At 41.3% G+C, this 21893-nt stretch overlaps 2 protein-coding genes across 2 annotated transcripts in view; one reads left to right on the top strand and one right to left on the bottom strand.

The window, feature by feature from the left end:
- LOC126996168 (protein farnesyltransferase/geranylgeranyltransferase type-1 subunit alpha-like) overlaps window positions 1-21893 on the bottom strand; it is a 43704-nt gene that overhangs the window by 19333 nt on the left and 2478 nt on the right. The window lies entirely within an intron of this gene.
- Window positions 1-21893, top strand: part of LOC126996166 (nascent polypeptide-associated complex subunit alpha, muscle-specific form-like) — a 32277-nt gene that overhangs the window by 8887 nt on the left and 1497 nt on the right. The window contains exon 3 of the mRNA XM_050856393.1: window positions 20281-21789. Coding sequence (XP_050712350.1) covers window positions 20281-21789 — 1509 coding nt within the window. The remainder of the gene's footprint in view (window positions 1-20280; window positions 21790-21893) is intronic.

Below are 21893 nucleotides of genomic sequence, written 5' to 3'. Positions count from 1 at the left end.
CACACACACGTCTCACCTGTAAGTTTCCTGGAAGTCATTAGTTCAGGTGTACTTGGAAAGGGGGGAGGAAGGGAGAAGGGGGTGTAGGGAAAAAGAGATCGTTCAGTGTGTGTGTGTGTGTGTGTGTGTGTGTGTGTGTGTGTGTGTTTGTGTTTCCCTAAAGTTTGAGTCGACAGTTTTGACGCATCACGGGGATAAACAATGGCGCCGGAGGAGGAGGAAGAGGAGGAGGAGGAGGAGGAGGGGGAAGAAGGAGGGTAAGAAATGAGGGGAGTGTCAATGCCCATGGGGTGTCAAAGAGAAGAGGAAGAAGAAGAAGAAGAAGAAGAGGAGGAGGAGGAGGAGTTGAGATGATGAGAGAGAGAAAAAAAAAACTTCAAAGGGCTCACTTGAAATGGCAATCTAACATGTAGTAGTCGTAGTAGTAGTAGTATTAGTATTAGTAGTAGTAATAGTAGTAGTAGTAGTAGTAGTAGTAGTAGTAGTAGTAGTAGTAGTAGTAATAGTAGTAGTAGTAGTAGAAGGAAAGGATTAAGTGGCGGTCGAGTATTCGTGTCTGGAGGAGGAGGAGGAGGAAGAGGAGGAGGAGGAGGAGGAGTAGGAGGAGGAGGAGGAGAAATTACGTGCTTAACTCTCCCTCCTCACCTTTACTCTTCCTATTAATTTTCCCTCTTCCTCCTCTTCCCTCTTATTTTCCTCCTCCTCCTCCTCCTCCTCCTCCTTCTCCTCTTTCTCCAACTCCCATTCCTTCCACTCCTCCGCTTCCTCGATTTTCTCTTCCTCTCCTCTTCTTTTATCTCAATTCTCCTTCTCCTCCTCCTCCTCCTCCTCCTCCTCTCTCTTCTCTTTCTCTTCCTCCCATTCACATTCCTTCTTCTCCTCCTCCGTTTCCTCCATTTTCTCTTACTGTTCTTCCTTCCTTCCTTCTTAAATTTCCCTCTATTTCTCCACCTTCTCCTCCTCGCCCTCCTCCTTCTCCTCTTTCCCCTCCATTCCCTCTTTTCCTTCTCCAGTTTCTCTTCCCTGGAGGCAAATTCTTCCCTCATGTTTCCACACCCTTAGTACATTCTCCTCCTCCTCCTCCTCTTCCTCTTCCTCCTCCTCCTTCTCCTCCTCTTCTTCTTCTTCCTCCTACCACCTTCTCGAATTTCACCTTCCTATCCTCCTTCCTTCCTTCCTTCACCCCATTACCTCCTTTTCCTCCTCCTCCTTCTCTTCTTCCTTCTATGCCTCCTCTTCTTCCTTCCTTTTCCTCTTCTTCCTCCTCCTCCTCCTCCACTTTCTCCACATTTCCTTCCTTTTCTCTCCACTTCTCGTTCCTTCTTGCAATTCCTCTGACCACCACCTCTTCCTTCCTCCTCCTCCTCCACCTCCTCCTCCTCCTCTTCCTCCTTCGCCAATATTGTTTTCTCGTTTCCTCCAAGAAATTGAGAGAAAACTAGACGATTGCCTCCCTCCGAAGTGCCTGAGAGAGAGAGAGAGAGAGAGAGAGAGAGAGAGAGAGAGAAGAATGACTCAACAAACAGAGAGGGAGAAATTGCGATGTGGAGAAAGAAAGAAAACGGAAAAGAAAATGGAAACAGAAGGGAGGACGATAAATGAATAACGGCGAATGGAATATGAAGGAAGAGGAGGAAGAGGAGGAGGAGGAGGAGGAGGAGGAGGAAGGAAGGTGAAGAATTTAGAGGAAGTGAATGGAGGAGAACAAGAAAGCGAATAAGGAATAGAGTAAAGAGACAAAGGAAGAGGAGGAAGAGGAGGAGGAGGAGAAGGAGGAGGAGGAGGAATTAAAGAAGAAAAGGATAATAGAGAGACACAAAATTGAAGGAAGAATCAAATAGAAACAGAAAATAAGCAAGAAAGAGAGAAAGAAAGAAAGAAAGAAATGAAGAAAGAAAGAAAGAAAGAAAGAGAATGACGTACAACAATAATAAACAGAAAACAACGACAAAACAAAACAAACAAACAAACAAGTAAACACACACACACACAACCCCCGCTCCCAATCCTCCCCCCCCCTCCTCCAACCCCCTCATACATACATACAATAAAAAAAGGTGTAAATCAATGAAAAAAAAACACGATCAAAAACACCACGAAAAACACTATAATGAAAGCCAAACACCGCGCTGAGCCTGTATCGCGGCGCCCAAACACGTATACGTCAATGTCTGGGCGCGCGTACGATGGCGGGGAGGAGGAGGAGGAGGAGGAGGGAGCAAGGGGAAGTGGGAGAGGGAAGAGGGAGGAAGGGAGAGGAGAAAGAAGGGGATGAGGGAGGAAAGGGGAAGAGAGGAAGTAGGAGGCGAGGAGGAAGGGGAAGAAGGGAAGGGTAGAGAGAGGAGAAGAGGAAGGGAAGGAGAAAAGGGAAGAGGGAGAAAGGGGAAGAGGGAGAAAAAGAGAGAAGTAGAGAGGAGAAAAAGAGAGAGGAAGGAGAGGAGGAGAGGAGTGGAAAAGGAAGGAAAGGGAAGAACGAAGAAAGGAAGGAAGGAAAGAAGGGGAAAGGGAAGGAACGAGAGGAGAAAAAGGGAAGAAGAGGAAGGAAAGGAAGAAGGAGGAAGAAGAAGAGGAAGGCAAAACAAGTGAAGAGTTCCGATACGATATTGCATTTGGGGCGAGTGTTACGAGGAAGGGAGGAAGGGAGGAGAGAGGGAGAGAGGGAGGCTGGGAAGGAGAGAGATAGGAAGGGAAGGATTGGCAGAAAGGGATAGGATAGGATGACTTGAAGAGAAAGGAAAGAGGGAGGAAGGGAGGAAGGGAGGGAAGAAGGGAGAGACAGGAAGGGAGGAGAGAGGGAGAGAGAGAGGCTGGAAGGAAGAGTGGGAAGGAGAGACTGATAGGATGGAAAGGATGGGCAGAAAGGGATAGGATAGGATGGTTTGAAGAGAAAGGAAGGATAGCAAGAAAGGGAGAAGGGAGATAGAAAAGCCGAAAGGGAGAGAAGAAAAAAACGGAGGGAGTGAATTAAGGACAAGAAAGAAAGAAGGAAAAGAAGAAGGGGGAGAGGGAGATAGAGGGGCAGAATATAAGAGAGAAGGAAGGAAGAAGTGAAGGGATTGTAGATAGGAAAGGAAGAAGAAGACGCAGAAAAGCTGAAAGGGAGAGAGAAGAAAGACGGAATGAGGAAATTATGAACGAGAAGTAGGAGAGAAAGAAGAAAGGAAGATAGACAGAAAGATGAAAGAAGAAGTGTGGATAAGAATGGAAGTAGAAAAGGGAGAAGAGGGAGATAGGAAAACTGAGAGGGAGGGAGAGAGAGAAGAAAGGAGAGAGAGAAACAGAGAGGAAGAGAGGCAGGGAAGAAGGGGAAGGAGAGTTAGGAGGCTGCAAGGGAAAGAAGGAAGAAGGAAGGAAGGAATAAAGGAAGGAAGGACGTGAGTTAGAGAGGAGATAAATAACGTGAGAAAGAGAGAAAAGAGAGAGAGAAGGAGAGTTCGGGAATTCAGTGGAGGATAAAAAAGAGAAGGAAAAATAAACTTGAAGATAAAGAACGAAAGAAGGAGAGAGAGAGAGAGAGAGAGAGAGAGAGAGAGAGAGAGAGAGAGAGAGAGAGAGAGAGAGAGAGAGAGAGAGAGAGAGAGAGAAGGAAGGAAAGAAAGAGAATGAGAGAGAGAGAAAGGAAATAAAGAAGAAAATAAAAAAAAGATTGCGAAGAGGGAAAAAGGAGAGGAAAGAAAATGAAGGAAGGAAAGAGAATAAGAGAGAGAGAGAGAGAGAGAGAGAGAGAGAGAGAGAGAGAGAGAGAGAGAGAGAGAGAGAGAGAGAGAGAGAGAGAGAGAGAGAGAGAGAGAAAAGAAAGAAGAGAGAGAAAAGAGAGGAAAACAAAAAAAGGAAAGAAGAAAGAAAGGAAAGAATAACTACAAAGGGACAATAAAAACGGAGGCAAAAAAAAGAAAAAAGAAAACAAGAGAAACGAAAAGATGAAGAGGAGAAGAAAAAGGATGAAGAAGAAAATAAACAAGAACCATAAAGGATAAATAAAAGGGAAGAAAAAAACATAAAAAATAATTACAGACGAGGAAGAAGAAGGGGAAGGAGATGAAGAAGAAGGGTGGAGCAAAAGAAGAATAAGTGAGAAGGAAGATAAAGGAGAGAGGCAATAAAGGAAATAGACTGTGGAAGAGGGGAAGAGAGGGAGAATAAAGAGAGGAAGGAAGGAAGGAAGGAAGGAAGGAGGGAGAAAGAGGAAGGGAATTACTGTAAGAGAGAGAGAGAGAGAGAGAGAGAGAGAGAGAGAGAGAGAGAGAGAGAGAGAGAGAGAGAGAGAGAGAGAGAGAGAGTAAATTGAAATGAAGAACCCCCGGAGGCAGGAAAGAAAGAAAGGAAAAAAAAGAGAAAATGGAGGAAGGAAGAAAGGACGGGAAGGAAGGAAGAAGGAAGGAAGGAGAGGAGGGAATGAAGGAAGGAATAGGGATAGGAATAAATGATAAATGGAAGAAATGAGGAGAAATGAAAGAAGGAAGGAAGGAAGGAAGGACAAAAGAATGAAAGAAAGGAAGAAATGAAAGAAAGAAAGAAAGAAAAGAAAGTAGGAGAGAAAAAATGGAAGCAGGAGAGATAAAAAGAAAAGAAGGAAGGAAGAAGGAAGAAAGAAAGGAAGGACAAAAGAATGAAAGGGAGAAAGGAACAAATGAAAGAAAGAAAGAAAAGAAAGTAAGCGAGAAAGAATGGAAGAGGAAGAGATAAAAAGAAAAGAAGGAAGGAAGGAAGGAAATTAGGAACGAAGGGCATCGGTTTCGTGACTAGTGCATGTGTGTGTGTGTGTGTGTGTGTGTGTGTGTGTGTGTGTGTGTGTGTGTGTGTGTGTGTGATCGATAGGAAGGCATGCTGGAAGGCGCCCACCTGTCGCCTCCTGCAGGAAGACAGGTGTGGCGGTGACCAGGAAGGCGCCGGCACCCCCCTACCCCCCTACCCCCCCCCCCCCACCACCACCGCCACCGATGCCATTACCAAGTCTAAGCTCACCCCCGTCACCACTACCAACAATATCACCATCCCCACCACCATCACCACCATCTCTACCACCACCATTCCCTTCCCCCCCCCCCACTACCACCATGATTTTTAATAACATCAATAATAACAATACATTCACTTCACCACCACCACCACCACCACTGTTAATACTAATAGTAATACTGTCTATCTATCTTTCTATCTATCTATCTGTCTATCTATCTATCATCTCTCCCGCTCCTTCGTTTTTACCTGTTTTATTTTTTTTTATTTCCTTTCTCTTCCTCCTCCTCCTACTCTTTCTTATCATCCTTTCCTCCTCCTTCTTCTTCTCTCTCCTCCTCTTTCTCCTACATCTTTATCATCTCATTCTCTTTCCCCTTATCTTTTCCATCTCCTCCTAATCATTCTCCTCATCTTTTTCTCCTCCTCCTCCTCCTCCTCTTCTTCCTGGTGACTCACACAAATGACGCAATGATGGATTCGGCTTAAGTCTCTCTCTCTCTCTCTCTCTCTCTCTCTCTCTCTAATTATGGATCCTATATTTCGCGCTAATTTCCATCTTAATTCTTTTTTTTTCTTTTTCCTAATTCTCTTTTTCGCTCTTGTTTTTCTTTCTTTCGTTCACTTTCGTTTTTTTTATCTTATCTTTCTCATTAGCGTAAAAGTTCCCTCGAATTTTCTTTTTTTCTTTGTCTTCTTTTTTTCTTTTTTTCTTCGTTGGGGTCGTTATTATTTTCTTCTTTTTTCTTGTCATTTCCCTTTCGCTTTCATGTTTTAAATTGAGTTCAGTTTCTTTTTTTTCATCGTAGACTTTTATTTTCATGTTAACAGAGTTTCATAATTTTTCGTCCAAAGTGAGTGTAATTATAGGCAAGATTTTTTCATTTTTATTGTTTACTTTTATTGAATTAATTATCTATTACTTAATCATATTCTTTCTTTTCTTTTCTTTTTTTTTCACTTTTTCATTTATTATTCAAAATTTATTCATTCATTCCTTCATATTTTTCTTGATTCATTCCTTTCTTTCTTTCTTTTTCTCTTACTCCTCCTCCCATCCTTCCTCTTTTCCTTCCTTCCTTCATTCCTCTCTTTCTTTCATTCTTCCTTCTTCTCCTTCCCTCTCCAAAACACAGCAATACACTTTTCCCTAACAATCACTTCACTACACTTCATTCCATTTCACTTCCTTCATCTCAGTCAGTGTGTTCATCGTCATCTCATCCACTTCATCATCATCATCATCATTGCCTTCATCTTACTGTGTGTATTATTATCGTTTAACTTATTTGGGTCATCTTACTCCTCCTCCTTTCTTTCCTTCCTCTTTTCCTTCCTTCCTTTCTTTCTTTCTTTTTCTTTCTTTCTTCCTTCCTTTCTTTTTTCTTCCTCACTTTGCTCACCTCTGTTTATGCATTCATCCTCATCTCATCTCTTCTCTTCACTTCTTTTCACTCGTCTCATGTCATCAAACAATCTCTTTTAACTAAGCTCTGAGAACATTGCATTAATTTCCTCCTCATCTCTTGTCCCCTCAGAGTAAGCTATCTCTCATTATCTCACTTCCGCCACCTCATTTACCTGCCCGCCCCCCCTCGCCCTCTTACCCACTCACCCCTCCTGCCTCTCTCTCTCTCTCTCTCTCTCTCTCTCTCTTCTTTTAATGATCTCATCGTCTTAATTAAGGGTTTTTGTCCTTGAATCTCTTTTGAAATTCGCTGTTTTCTTTTTTTCTATCTTTCTTCCTTTCTTTCTTTCTTTCTTTTTCTCTCTTCTCTCACAAATTCGCGTATACGTTTATTTTCTTTCTTTCTTTATCTTGCAAGTTTTCGTATTCGCTTTCTTTCTTTCTTTCTTTCTTTCTTTCTTTCTTTCTTTCTTTCTTCCTCCCTTTTCTCATCTTTCTCACTTTCATTCTTTATCTCTTGTTCTCCTCGTTTGTTTTTCCTTTCTTTTCTTAGCTATTTACTTTTTTTCGTTTCTCCTCCTTTCTTTCTTTCTTTCTTTCTATCTTTCTTTCCTCTCCATCAAATTACATAGACTACCTCTTTTTTACCCCAAGTTTATTTTTTCCTATATTTTTTCTTTAATTTTTCTTCCTCTTTCAACTATCTTTTCTTTCCCTTCTATATTCCTTTCTTTATTCAATATCATACACTATTATTACTATCTTCTTCCTTTCTTTACTTTTATCACTTAATATATTACTCTCTCTCTCTCTCTCTCTCTCTCTCTCTCTCTCTCTCTCTCTCTCTCTCTCTCTCTCTCTCTCTCTCTCTCTCACCGTTTCTCTCATCTCATATTTTTCGTCTGTCTGTCTTTTTTTTTTGCTCTGAATCTTATTATCATTTTTCATTACTCTGCTCTTCTTCTTCTTTTTCCCTTCCTGAGCGTGAAGCCTTGATTATTTTCTCTAGTTCATCTTATATATTTTTCTCCTTATAATTTGTCTGCATTTTATTATTTTCCTTCTAGTATTTTGCAACATGATTTCCTTCGTTTTGGTTTTCATCCCTTTTTTTTTATCTAATTTGCATATATTTTTCTATTTTGCCTTTTCCTTTCTTTGCAACATCACCCATCGTCTTACCTTGTATATTTGTTAACTATATTTATCTAGTTCTTTATTATTTTCTTTCTATTCAATCGCATTCTCCTTGTCTTTAAAATCTCACCTACAATCCTTTCTCCTTTTCGTTATTTTTTCTTTATTTATTTTTCTTATTTTATGTATTTTATCTTCCTCTTGTTTTTATTTTATTTTCTCTTTCTCTTCACTTCAGTTTCCGTGGTCTAGAAAACAACTCTCCCTCTCTCTCTTTCTTCCTTTCTCTCTCTCTCCCCCTTTCTCCCTTTATTTATTTCGTTATTTCTCTCCCTATATATATGTTTTCTCTCTCACAAACCCTCCTGCATCTTTAAAAATTCACCTACTTTCTCTCTCTCTCTCTCTCTCTCTCTCTCTCTCTCTCTCTCTCTCTCTCTCTCTCTCTCTCTCTCTCTCTCTCTCTCTCTCTCTCTCTCTCTCTCTCTCTCTCTCTCTCTCTCTCTCTCTCTCTCTCTCTCTCTCACCTGCATCTCATTAAATCACTCACGCCTCACCTGTTTTCTTTACCTGACTGACCTTCACTTTCACTTAAATTCTATACCCCTTCATCCCCTCTCCCCCCTCCCCCCCTCTTTTATTCTCCCCCTTTTAATTCCCCCTCATCTCCCCTTAATAGGTTTGTAGGGCATTGTGCAAGGTCGCTGAGGTGGTGTTTGTGGGTGAAGGGAAGTGAGGTGAAGTGTAGGGGAGGTAAGAAGGGAATGAATGTGTTTTGGAGAGGGTGTTTGAAGTGTAGTGAAGTGTAGGGAAGGTAGGAGTGTATTTGTGTGGTTTGGAAAGGAAGTTTGAAGTGTAGTGAAGTGTAGGGAAGGTAGGAGTGTATTTGTGTGGTTTGGAAAGGAAGTTTGAAGTGCAGTGAAGTGTAGGGGGAGAAAAGAGTGTATTGGGTGTGTTCTAGAGAGGGGAAAAGAAGTGTAGTGAAGTGTAGATGAGTGAAGAGTGTATTGAAGGGGGATAAGTGTTTGGAGAGGAAGAAAGAAGTGTAATGAAGTGTAGGAAAGAACAAAGAAGCACTGAGGGTATTTTGAAGAGGAAATTTGAAGTGTAGTGAAGTGCAGAAGGGGGAAGAGAGCCTTGGTGTGTTTTGGAGAGGGTGGAAGGAAGCGTAGATGACGTAAGAAAGGGAAAAAGAAGTGTAGGAGAAATAAGAAAGCATTGGGTGTGTTTTAAAAAGGGAATATGAAGTGTACTGAAGTGTAGGCGAGGTTAGACAGCCTTATATATGTTTTAGAAAGGAGAAAAAAAGGGATGGAAAGGACTAACACGTAATTTATGAAGTGAGAAATGATTTAGTGAAGTGTAATGAAGTGTAGAAAGGACATTAGATGCACTGAAAGGAGGAATGAAGTGTAAGGAAGTGTTGGGAAAGTAGAGAAGGAAAGAAAATGAAAGAAAATGGGGAGTTAAAGCAAGCATTCTAAGGGGAAACCGTAAAGAAAGTATCAGTAGTAGTAGTAGTAGTAGTAGTAGTAGTAGTAGTAGTAGTAGTAGTAGTAGTAGTAGTAAATGAAGGGATTTGAATGTATATAGTCCAGAGGTTATTTAGGGGGAGTGAGTGAGGGGAACGTTCAAGGGGAAGGGTAGAAGGGGAATGAAGGGGAAGGGAGGGAAGGGAGGGGAAGGGAAGGGGTTGAAGGGAGATGCAACTTCAGCTATCGACTGCTAACATGTCTGACTCATACTCTCTCTCTCTCTCTCTCTCTCTCTCTCTCTCTCTCTCTCGAGGATACGTACCCACCCTCGATCTTGTAACAGAAACCCATTAGGCCTAATTTTCCTCCTCTTCCTCTTTTTCCTCCACTTTTTTCCTCCTCCTCTTTTTTTCCCTCCTACGTCTCATCCTCCAGTTTACTTTTTTTCCTCCCTTCTCCATTTCATTTCCTCCTCCGTTTGTTTCCTCCGGTTTATTTTTTCCTCCAATAGGTCGTATAGGGACACTACTCTCTCTCTCTCTCTCTCTCTCTCTCTCTCTCTCTCTCTCTGCAACCCTTTCAGCTATACATACGGAGATAAAGACATAACATTCTCTCTCTCTCTCTCTCTCTCTCTCTCTCTCTCTCTCCAAGAACGGGTCACATGGAGGAGAGAGAAGCTGGATGTTTGTTCAGCTTTAAGAGAGAGAGAGAGAGAGAGAGATGGAGGGGGGCGGTACAGAGGCAGGTGTGGGCACGCGCGCGCTCTCTCCCTCTCCCTCTCTCTCTCTCTCTCTCTCTCTCTCCACCACCAGCTCAACTCCACTCACAACAAAAACACCACCACCACCACCACCACCACCACCACCATTACAGTCATTACAATCACCATCACCACCACCAACACCAAAAACAACAACACCGCGATACCAGAATAACACCACCACCACCACTACTACTACTACCACTACTACTACTACTACTACTACTACCATCAACATCACCACCACCACCACAACATCAGCTGCCCAGTAATGAAAACGTTAGAGAACATTAGTGCACATAAAATCTCTCTCTCTCTCTCTCTCTCTCTCTCTCTCTCTCTCTCTCTCTCTCTCGTTCTTTCCCATTTTCTTTCATGTTATGTCGTCCTATCCTTTCTCTTTCATTCTTTTTATCATATTTCTTTCTTATTTTATCTTTCCAGTGTTTTCCTTTTATCATCCTTTTCCTTTCTTTCTTTTCCATGCTTTTCTCTTATTTTCCTATCTTACTTCCACTCGATTTCCCCTTTATTTTCATTTTTCCCATGTCTCCCTCTTATTTTCCTTTCCTTTCTTTCCCATGCTGTCTTATTTTTTTCCCTGTCTCTTATTTCCATTCTCTCTCTCTCCCCCCTCGCTCTCTCTCTCTCTCAGGGGGACAAACAGAATAGCTTCCTTATATATATATTTTACTTTCTTCTCCTTTTTCGTCAACATTTCCCTCCCTTCGCTAACGTATGCACTGAGGGGCTACAATTTGCATGGCAGATGACAGCAAGGGAACCACGAGGACTGCCTGTTTATAATTCACGAAGGAAATAAAGAGGGGAAGAAAGGAAGGGGGAGGGATAGAAGGGAAGAAAGAAAATCAGGGTGGAATACCGTCATAATGGCTGTTTTTTTCCTTTGTTAATGAGGGGATAACACACACACACACACACACACACACACATTATACACGCAAAACAGCCTTAATGAATAGTAAAATAACCGGTAAGAAATATGGTATAATAGCCTAATCAATAGAAAGCTAACCACTAAGGAATATGATACGCGTACTAGCCTCATAAATAGTGAAATAATCAGTAAGAAAAATCGTATGGGTAATAGCCTATCTTCTACTAGTAATACAAATGATAGTATGTATAATAGCCTAGTCAGAAAAATAGTAAATAGTATATAGTCTAAATAGTAAATAATAGCCTATCTTCTACTAGTAATACAAATAATAGTACGTATAATAGCCTAGTCAGAAAAATAGTAAATAGTATATAGTCTAAATAGTATAAATAGTAAATAATAGCCTATCTTCTACTAGTAATACAAATGATAGTACGTATAATAGCCTAGTCAGAAAAATTAGTAAATAGTATATAGTCTAAATAGTATAAATAGTAAATAATAGCCTATCTTCTATCATTTTTTTTTCATCGTTTTCAAAGTTCATCGTAGCCATTTGATGTGGTAATACTGTTTTATTTTCTCCTCCTTCTTCCTCCTTCCTCTTCCTCCTTTTTCACAATAATCGAGGTAAAAACTGAAGAAAATAATCGTAATCAAAATAATAACAAGAAAAGTTTTAAATATAATTGCCATCATTTTCTTTTCTTTTCTTCCGTGCAGCAAAATTTTTAAAAGGCACAGTTTCTTCTTCTCTTCCTTATTTCTCAATCTGCCCTATGTAATTCTTTTCTAGTCCTGTTTTCCTTTATTCCTCCCTTTATCGTGCGTTCTCTTCGTTTTCTGTTCGCTGTTTTTATCGTCGCATGCAAATGATAAAATAAAAGAGAAAAGGAAAACATGGGGGTCAAAATTCCAACATGCCGCCTTTTCTGAATATTCTGTCTATTATTTTTCGCCGGTTCGCAAATTGTGTCTGAGTTTTTTTTTCCAATCCCAAACCGACACGGAATAATGGAATGGCTGTACACCTTGGATCAAAAAGCAAAGGGGAAGTGAATATATACAATGGATTTGGCTTTTTCCTTCTACGCATATCCCGGAATTTGAAACAGGAAAGCTACAAATACAGAAAGCGGGAAAGAAGGAACGGAAGGAGGAAGGAAAGAAAGAAAGGAAGGAAAGAAGAAAGGAAGGAAGAAAAGAAAGAAAAGCCTAACTTCACAAAACGTAACCTAGCTTGTCACATGAATAACAATAAAAAAGAAAAGAAAAGAAAAATACAATGATCTTACCCGTTCCCTCATACAGAAAGGTCTCCATTTTAACGTGGGTGACATCTACAGCAAGTAAAAAGAAAGAAAAATGAATGAATATAAAAAAAAAACAGCCTTACTTCTTCATTCATACACAAACTCCTGCATTTTGAAACGGGATGACATCTTTAATAACAGCAAAACAAAGAAAAGAAAAGGAATAAGAAAATTAAAACGAAAAACAATGGCTTTACTTCTTCCTTCATACACAAACTCCTGCATTTTAATAGGGATGACATCTTTAATAACAGCAAAACAAAGAAAAGAAAAGAAATAAGAAAATTAAAACGAAAAACAATGGCTTTACTTCTTCCTTCATACACAAACTCCTGCATTTTAATAGGGATGACATCTTTATACATCAGCAAAACAGAGAAAAGAACTACAACAACAAAATAATAACAGCAACGACAAAAGCAAACGAGAAAAACAATGGCCTTACTTGCTCTCTTATTCAGAAACTCCGGCAATTTTTAAAGATGCAAAATTATTCCTCCTTCGATTCGCCGCGCGCTGCCAGTCTTCTCAAAATCCCCCGGTAAAGGGTATGACATCTTTAATAACAGCGAAAACAAACAATAATAGCAACAAAAGAATACTAAAAACAATGGCCTTACTTGCTCTCTTATTCAGAAACTCCGGCAATTTTAAAGAAGATGCAAAATTCTTCTTCCTCTGGTTCGCCGCGTGCTGACAGTCTTCTCAAAATCCCCCGGTAACTTTAAACTGCACAGCGAGTTGTTTGCCGCTGCCACCTCAACTATTTTCAAAGGCCAAAAAGAAGATTAATAGGGTTTTCATGATTCCTTTTTTCACGTTCACGGTACAGAGGAAGGATCACACTACCACCAGGGTCATAAATGCACCTCTGGAAATGCGCGAAACTCCTACGAAATCCTTGTTAAAAATGTGTGTGGTTGGGGATCGAAATGTTACCAGATTCCTCCACCTCTCACGTCAACAATATCCAAAGGCCGAAAAGTAGATTAATCGGGTGTTCATGATTCCTTTTTCACGTTCACGGTACAGAGGAAGGATCACACTACCACCAGGGTCATAAATGCACCTCTGGAAATGCCTGAAACTACTCCGAAATCCTTGTTAAATGCGTGTGGTTGGGGAAAATGTTATCAGATTCTTTCACCTATCACGTCAACAATTTCAATTATTTGAGTTTTTTTCAGTGTCAATATCTTTTGCATACTAATAAAAACAGCAGTAATAGGAGTGATGACAATTTTAAAAAGAGTATTTGGTTAATTTTTCCAACATAAAAAAGTAGCCTATTATGCGAGTTAACTAGGCTATATACACTTTCAAAAACAATAAATCAATGCTAATATTTTTTTTTATATACCAATAAAAGAAAACAATAGAAGTGATGACAGCTTTAAAAGAGTATTCAGTAATGTAACTACAAATATAGGAAGACATTAGACCAAGTGTAAGTTAGTACAGTTCCCCATTAGCCTACACACACTTTCAGCAGCAGTAAATCAATGGCAATAATCTTTTGTATACCAACAGAAAACAGCAATAGAGGTGGTAACAGCTTTGAAAAGAGAGTATTTGGGTGAGGAACTAAATATACAGGAAGACATTAGACCAAGGGTAAGTTAGGCTACACTTTCAACTGCAGTAAATCAATAATCGTTTCTATACCAACAGAAAACAGCAATAGAAGTGATATTAGCTTTGAAAAGAGAGTATTTGGGTGAGGAACTAAATATACAGGAAGACATTAGACCAAGGGTAAGTTAGGCTACACTTTCAACTGCAGTAAATCAATAATCGTTTCTATACCAACAGAAAACAGCAATAGAAGAGTGATATTAGCTTTGAAAGGAGAGTATTTGGGTGAGGAACTAAAAATACAAGAAGACATTAGACCAAGCTAGTATAAGTTAGTACAGTTCACCATTAGGCTATACACACTTTCAGCAGCACTAAATCAATGGCAATATCTTTTGTGAACCAATAAAAACAGCCGTAAAACATGACAGCTCGGATACGCTTTTAAAATGATGGCTATTTCGGGCATTACCAAGAGTGGGAGGCATTAGACTAGCGATTTTTTTGTGGGGTTTACGAGCAATAACAAGAAATTGGAGTTATATTAATTTTAGAAAGCTGTAGTTTATTGATGATAGATAGAAACTTCGCAAATTAGCTTTAAGGAGAGATAGATAGATAAAAAGCAATGTAGATAAAGAGTTATAAGCATAAAAAACATTAGGCAAATATTGGTTCTGTAGTTAACTATCAATAAGAGGCAATTGGAGTTATATTTTACAAAGGGTTTAATGGCTAATGATATGGAGATGAGGAACGAGGTCACAACCAGTTTATGCCTTTAATTTTACGTTTTTAGTTTATTAATACGAGAAAACTTTGTAATGCAGCTTTAACGAGTGATTGGCAGATAAAACGAAATATAAATGTACATATCTCGATTTGAACAAGCGAAACAAGCAGAAAATGAGAGGCTGGATGGTTAATATAGCTACTGAAGATAGGCTATGGAAATTAAATTGTTGAAGCGTTATCATTATTCCTGTTTTACTTATTTCTCCTTTATTTAATTTTTCTCTCCGTCCTTCACCTCTCTCTTTCCTGCTTCCTATGTTTCTCTTCCTCCTTATTCCTCCCTTCTTTACTTTTCTCTTCATTCTATTTCATTTTCTTCATTTCTTTCTATCTTTATCTTTTTTATTCCTCCCTTCCTTATTTATATCTTGTTTCTTTTTCACCATCTTTCTTTATTTCCATCTTTCCCTTCCTCCTTATTCCTCCCTTCCTTACTTCCCTCTTTATCCTTCTCCATTATCTTCCTTTCTTTCGATCTCTCTCTTCTTCCTTTTTCCTCTCTTCCTTACTTCCTTCTTTATCCCTTTCCATCATCTTCCTTTATTTATATCTCTCCCTTCTTCCTTATTCCTCCCTTCATTACTTCCCTCTTTATCCCTTTCCATCATCATCTTTCTTTCTATCTTTCTCTCCTTTCCTCCTTATTGCTCCCTTTCCTTACTCCTCTCTACATCGATTTCCATTATCTTCCTTTATTTCTATCTCTCCCTTCTTCCTTATTCCTCCCTTTCCTTACTCCTCCCTTCATCGTTTTCCATTCTTCCTTTATTTCTATCTTTTTCTTCCTTCCTATTCCTTCCTTCCTTAATGCCCTCTTCATCGTTTTCCATTCTTCCTTTATTTCTATCTTTCCTTCTTCTTTATTCCTCCCTTCCTTATTTCTATCTCAATCCTTTACCACCCTCTTCCTTCCTTTCTTTCTATCGTTTCCTCTTTCCTCTGTCCCTTCTATTCCACTTTCCTAATATTGCTCTCCTTCCATCATTCTATTTTTTGCTGTTGGTCCATATAAAAAAAAAAAACTAGATTGGATTGGTTTAAAAAAAGGTATGCCAGTTTTTTCTTTTTTCCTTCGTTTCCTTTACTATTTTCTCGTGACTTCCATCATCCGTCTCTCTCTCTCTCTATCTTTCCCTCAATCCTCCATCTCTCTTCTGTTCCTCTCTCTATCTTCGTTATTGGTACGTATAAAAACTAGATTGGATCGCTTTCAAAAGGTATAGATCAGGTTGTTTTTTCTTCGTTTTTTATTTTTTATTTTTTCGTGGCAACAGCGAACGCCACCTACCGTCAGCTGTTGTTTGTTTGTTGATGTTTATGGCTCGCGTCTTGAATTTGGCGCCGAGCGAAGAGTTTGATTCGAAAGTGGAAATCAATGAAGGCAGACAGCGAGGCACCAGCTCAAGGTTATCTCTCTCTCTCTCTCTCTCTCTCTCTCTCGGTGCCATATGCTCTGCGCTGCCTGGATATTATGTATTCTCTCTCTCTCTCTCTCTCTCTCTCTCTCTCTCTCTCTCTCTCTCTCTCTCTCTCTCTCTCTCTCTCTCTCTCTCTCTCTCTCTAATCACTACAGCAACGGAAATAGCAACACACACACACACACACACACACACACACACATGCACGAGAGAGAGAGAGAGAGAGAGAGAGAGAGAGAGAGAGAGAGAGATAATAACCAAATTACTGAATATTTACGTCCCGAGGGATGAATCAAATTTTAGCAAACAATATTAAAAAAAATGATGGTAATGATAATAGAAATACCACTAATAATGATAATGGTAAAAATAATAACGTGAATTCATGAGAAGCGACGAGAGATAAAAAAATCGAATAAAATAGATAAAACAAATAATAAAATGAACTAAAAATGAGAGCTCGCGTGCACGATATTTCCATTCAAAGGTCAAACACTATTTTCATCCGTATTTCTTTTTCTCATTCATGTTATAATTTCACGGTCGGGTATTGGTATGAATTTATTCATGCGTCAATTAATGTCTATCTGCATATTCATTCATCTATGTAATCACTTTTTTTACGTTTGCATATATTTTTATTTTTATTTTAAGTACGTTTTACGATTAAATTTTTTTGAACTATTATTAACTATCACTGTAGGTATAATCAACTCTAATGGTAGGTAGGCGTCACTTTACCAATTACCTATTTACTTTCTTCTCATGTGTTTAAGTCCATTATAATCGAATTTAAGGCTATTCATGACCTAAAGTTTATTTCTACTTCATTTCCACTCTTGCCTTGGTGAAAAATGTGTGCTTTCGAAATAGGGAGGGAACAAAAACTCGTCATTCAAAAATCATGTTCAAAAATCCCCGTTTAGTAAAAATATTAATGACTCTGACTGTATTTTTTCTTAATTTTTCACACACGACTTTCTGTAAAAAATGCACGCTTTTGAAATTGGGGATAAAAAAATAACCCTTCAAAAAGCTGCTCGCAAATCCCGTTCAATCGTGTAATTTAGTTATTTTCTTCATTTTCACATTTGACTTTCTGAAAATAAACTAAAACTAAAACTGAAAATAAAATAAAATAAAACTTTCGTAATTGGGAACGAAAAAAAGCTTACTTCTTTCATATAACCTGTTCGCAAATCCCGTTCAATCATGTAATTTATTTTATCTTCATTTTCAACTTTGACTTTCTGAAAACAAAACAAAATGCACACTTTCGTAATTGGGAACGAAAAAAAAAAACCTAACTTCCTTCATATAACCTGTTCGCAAATTTCGTTCAATCGCATAATTTATTTTTTCTTAATTTTCACTCTTGATGGTCTTTTTTCCAATCGTATATACAGTTTTGAAATTGGGAACGAAAAACAAAAAAACAAACTTCTTTCATATAACCTGTTCGCAAATCCCTTTCAATCACATAATTTATTCTTTCTTAATTAACTTTCACTTTTGACTTTCTGAAAATTAAAAAAATTAAAAATGCACGCTTTCCAAATTGGGAGCGAAAAGAAAAAAAACTAACTCCCTTCATATAACCTGTTCTCAAATCCCTTTCAATCGTGTAATCCGCTTTGAAACTCCAATTTACGAACGGAATCCGGATCGCGCGTCGGCCTCAGCAGGAACATCCGGGTGGACACGCTATTTCATGGAGGGGAGGATCCGGTTCGCTCGTCCGGTTCGGCTCGGCAAATCCGGTACATGAATCTTTGGCTCTTTTCTCGCGTGAAGGGACATCGCTTAGCCATTTTGACCATCAGTAAACCGTACCTTCCTCTTCCTCTTCCTCCTCTTCTTCCTCTTGCTTGTTCTCTTCTTCCTCCTCTTCCTCCTTCTCTGTGATTTGCTTCAGTACAGTTTTCATTTTTCATATTTTCTCATTTCTCATTTTTATCCTTTTTCCTTATTCCTCTTCTTCCTCTTTTTCTCCTCTTTCTCTTTCATTCCCTCCCCTTTATCTTTTATCTTTTATCTTGAACACGACTATGAATATTGCCTTCTCTTCCTCCTTTTTTTTCTTAGTTCTTCCTCTTCATCTTCTCTTCTTCTTCCTCCTCTTTCTCTGTCATTTGCTTCGCTTCGATTTTCATTCTTCATCTTTTCTCTTTGAAGGCAACTTTGAATACCTCCTTTTAATCCTTTGTTAGTCCTCTTCCTCTTCCTCTTCCTCGTCTTCCTCCTCTTCCTCCTTCTCTTTCATTTTCTCTCCATCTTTCCTCTTTCCTCTTGAGCACTATCATCAATACCTCCTTCTCTTTCCTTTCCTTTTCCTTAGTTCTCCTCCTTCTCTTCCTCCTCCTCTTCCTCCTCCTTCACCTCTTCCTCTTTCTCTCAATAATTTCTCCGGTTTCACTTCCTCCTCCTCCTCCTTCTCCTCCCATCCGTTATCCTCTTCTTTCACTGCCACCATTTCCTCCTCCTCCTCCTCCTCCTCCTCCTCCTCCTCCTCCTCTTCTTCCTGGCCTTTGTAACTGGAAAAGTGTGGAAGACATTAAAGATGAAAGCAATGCAAAGCGATCCTCCATTAAAGAGAGAGAGAGAGAGAGAGAGAGAGAGAGAGAGAGAGAGAGAGAGAGAGAGAGAGAGAGAGAGAGAGAGAGAGAGAGAGAGAGAAAAGAAAAGGAAAAGACCAGAAACAAGAGAATAATGTAAGACGCAATAAAACAAAGGAAAACAAGAATAGGGGAAAATAATGATAGATAGATAGATAGATAGATAGATAGGAAGGAGGAGGAAAGGGAGACAACAACAGAACGATAAACAGAAAACGAAGGACACGCATGATAAAGGAAGGAATAAGGGAAAATAAGATAGACAAGGACACAGAGAGAGAAGGAATAAGAGAGAATAACAATAGAAAGAAGATGAAGAGAAGAGAAATGAAGGAGAATAACGATGAATCAATACAAACAGCGAACAGGAAACGGAGAAAACACATGATAAACGAAGGAATAAAGGAAAATAAGATAAAAAAGAAGATAGGGAGAAGGAAGAAAGAAGAATATTGATAGAAAGAACATAGAGAAGAGTTAAGAAAGAGAGAATAACAACAGAGCAATACAAACAGCGAATAGGACACAAAGGGAACGCATGATAAATGAAGGAATAGGGGAAAATGATGATAAAGCAATTACATAAATCAGATTAGGGTGTTGCGTGGGGCAGGCGGAAGCAAAGGTAAGCGAGTGTGTTGAGGTGCGTGACCAAGAGAGAGAGAGAGAGAGAGAGAGAGAGAGAGAGAGAGAGAGAATATAACAGTGTAATGCTTTAACTCCATGGAGAAAAGAGTGAAAATAGTTGATATATGCAAAATAGTGAGAAGTAAGGAAAGAGAAGGAATGAAAACGATGATACATGGAAATAAATAAAATATGTAAGGAAAGTATTGAAAAATGAATAAATGAGTGACTTAACTAATCAAATAAAATTATGAAATAAGGTAAAGACAAAATAAAAAACCAAAGGCAAAAATAGTACAAAAGACAAAAGATATAGCAAATAAAAAGACAGAAGTGGCAAAAAAAAGAAAAAAAATATATAGTTTCTAAAAAATACAAATAAGACAAAAAAACTAAGAAATAATAGAAAGAAAAAGAATAGAATGATAAAAAGGATAGAGACATAAAATAGGCAAAGGCAAAAAGTAAAAACAGCTTGTAAAAAAAAAGGGAAGAAAAATAAAGAAAATTACAAAAAAAGCAAACGAAACAAACAAAAACATAACCATAAAAAAAAGACAAAGAAAAAGGCAAAAAACGACAAAAAATAAAAAAGCAAAAAAAAAAATAATACTTAATACCAAAAACGAAAAAAACAAACAAAAAAACCCCACCAAACGACATAAATAAAAAACAACAAAAACAAGTAATCAAATGAGGCGCGTGAGGCGTGCGTGGGCCGACACCCGGATGAGGTCTTGCATAGAACATGATCACGTGACCCCTGACCTCTGCCTCTGACCTTTCCCGCCCCAGGTGACCGCCGGGGACCTTTACGCAGCGACCTTAGACCTATGCCTTACGCGGCGCCGTTCATTCATTGTTCGCTTTTAAAGGATTGGTCGGCAGTTATCACTCTGCATTTATTTTTAGGGGGGGGAGGAGGGGGGGGCAGGGAAGGAGGGAAGGGGTAGGGGGAGTTTTGATGGTTGTGGTGTTGGTGTTGGTGGAGTCGTGATGGGTATTGTTGTTATTATTATCATTTTCATTATAATTTTCATTATTATTATTTTTTTTTTATTATTATTATCATTATCATCACCATCATCATTGCAGTAATACTCTTCTTAATAGTGTTCGCTTTACTACTGCCTACCTACTTCACAGTCTTTTAGTCTTCATTCCTTGCATTCCTTTTCCTCACGCTCTTTGATGCCAGTGCTCCTGGTGTTGTGATTAGTGTGCGTGCGTGTGTGTGTGTGTGTGTGTGTGTGTGTGTTCGCCGCCACTCACCACCTGCCTCTCCCCCCCCCAGGCCTCCACACCCTGCCGCGCCCCCACGTCCGCCCGCCGCCGCCTCCAGAGTCCCCCGCGTCCTGCAGGCGTGAGGGGAGCGCCGCCCCCCGCCCCTCACCCCCGGCATGGCGGCCTCGCTCCCAGGTGATCGCAAGTGGCCCTGCAGGTGGCGGCGAAGCGCCGTCGTGGCGCCGAGCCATCTCCCCCGTGCTGCCGCCCCTGCCCCCGGGGTTGCAGCAGGAACCCCCAGCGCCCCTCCCCTCGAGTCCCGCCTCCCCTGAGAGCGGCGTGGACGTCGCCTCCGTGTGCATCCTGTCCCTGGACCTGACGCTGGACTGCGGCGGCCAAGGCGACGCGGTCTTCACGCTGGACGACGACACGCAGGCCGCCAAGACCTTAGGCGACGCGCCCCACGACACTACCACGGCAGGCGGCGGCGTGCACGAAGACGCCACCACTGCAAGCCTGACGGCGAGCAGGAGCAGTGTTCCCTTCGACGAGAAGTATTACGAGAAGGACGACTTTGCACCGTGCCTGCAAGGCGGAGGCGAGGGGCGCGCCGTGCCCCCCGAGGATGACGACGGCCTTGTCTCGTCTCTGCACCTGCAGAAGGAGGGAGGCGCCTCGCGGCTGGGCGACACCACCGCCGTGCCGGAGGAGGAAGATGACTTCATCGAGATCGACTGTAACGTGCAGCCGATGGAGGCGCTGAAGCGGCCGCTGGTGTACGGCTACGGCGGCAGCCCTGGCGGTAGGCTGCTGCGGGACGCGGCCCTCAGCGAGAAGCGGCTGTCAAGCGCCTCGATGGTGTCAGACTACATAGAGATGGACCTGGTGGAGGCGGTGCTGTCGGCGACAGTGGGCAAAGACCCCTTGGCAGGCGGCAGCTGCCTGGACCTGAAGGAGACCTACTGGGACCACTGGACGGCGCGGCGTGAGGCGGCGGTCGGCGAGAAGCTGCTGGGCGGCAACCTCCAGGGTTTGGGACGGCCCGGCTGCCCCTCCACCAAGTTCTGCTACGACCCTGAGGTGCTCCTGGCGCAGGTGCGGTGCCCCAAGTCCCTGGAGGATGCCACATTCAAGCAGTACTCGGCCTGCGTCAAGTCCCACATCTACGACCACTTCGGCGCCGTGCAGCAGGGCCTGCGGGAGTACGGCCTGACGCACGTTAGGCCGGACTTCATGTGCAGCCAGCCGGACCTGCCGGGGCAGCCGCGGGAGGCCGGCGCCTGCCCGCTGGACTATTCCAGCGAGCCTGAGCTGGCCACTTCGGGGGCGCCGCGCCACGCCGCCAACCCGCTGCCGCCGCCACACTTCAGGGACCGAGAAACCTCCGTGGACTCAGGCACGTGGTCGTACATGCCGGGCTCCGGGGACTCCACGGCGGAGCCCTCTCCCCGCTCCTGCTTCCCGCCCGAGGCCTTCCCGAGGTCGTCCTCCTCCCTGAGTCACGTCGCGGTGGGCGGCGGCTACGACCCGTGGCTGCACCTGCTGCCGGACGTCACGCCGCCCAGGACGCCGCGGCACAGTAAGTGACGACGACCCCCGGGTGACGCGTGACACAGAGACGACCTTGAGAGGTCACATGGTACGCTGCCCCCCACCCTTAACCCCTGGCAGGCTGCTCACACC

The sequence above is a fragment of the Eriocheir sinensis genome, chromosome 9 (assembly GCF_024679095.1).
Source record: "Eriocheir sinensis breed Jianghai 21 chromosome 9, ASM2467909v1, whole genome shotgun sequence".
Taxonomy (NCBI): Eukaryota; Metazoa; Arthropoda; class Malacostraca; order Decapoda; family Varunidae; genus Eriocheir; species Eriocheir sinensis.
Note: the sequence above shows the minus strand (reverse complement) of the source record. Positions and strands in the feature narration are given on the sequence as shown.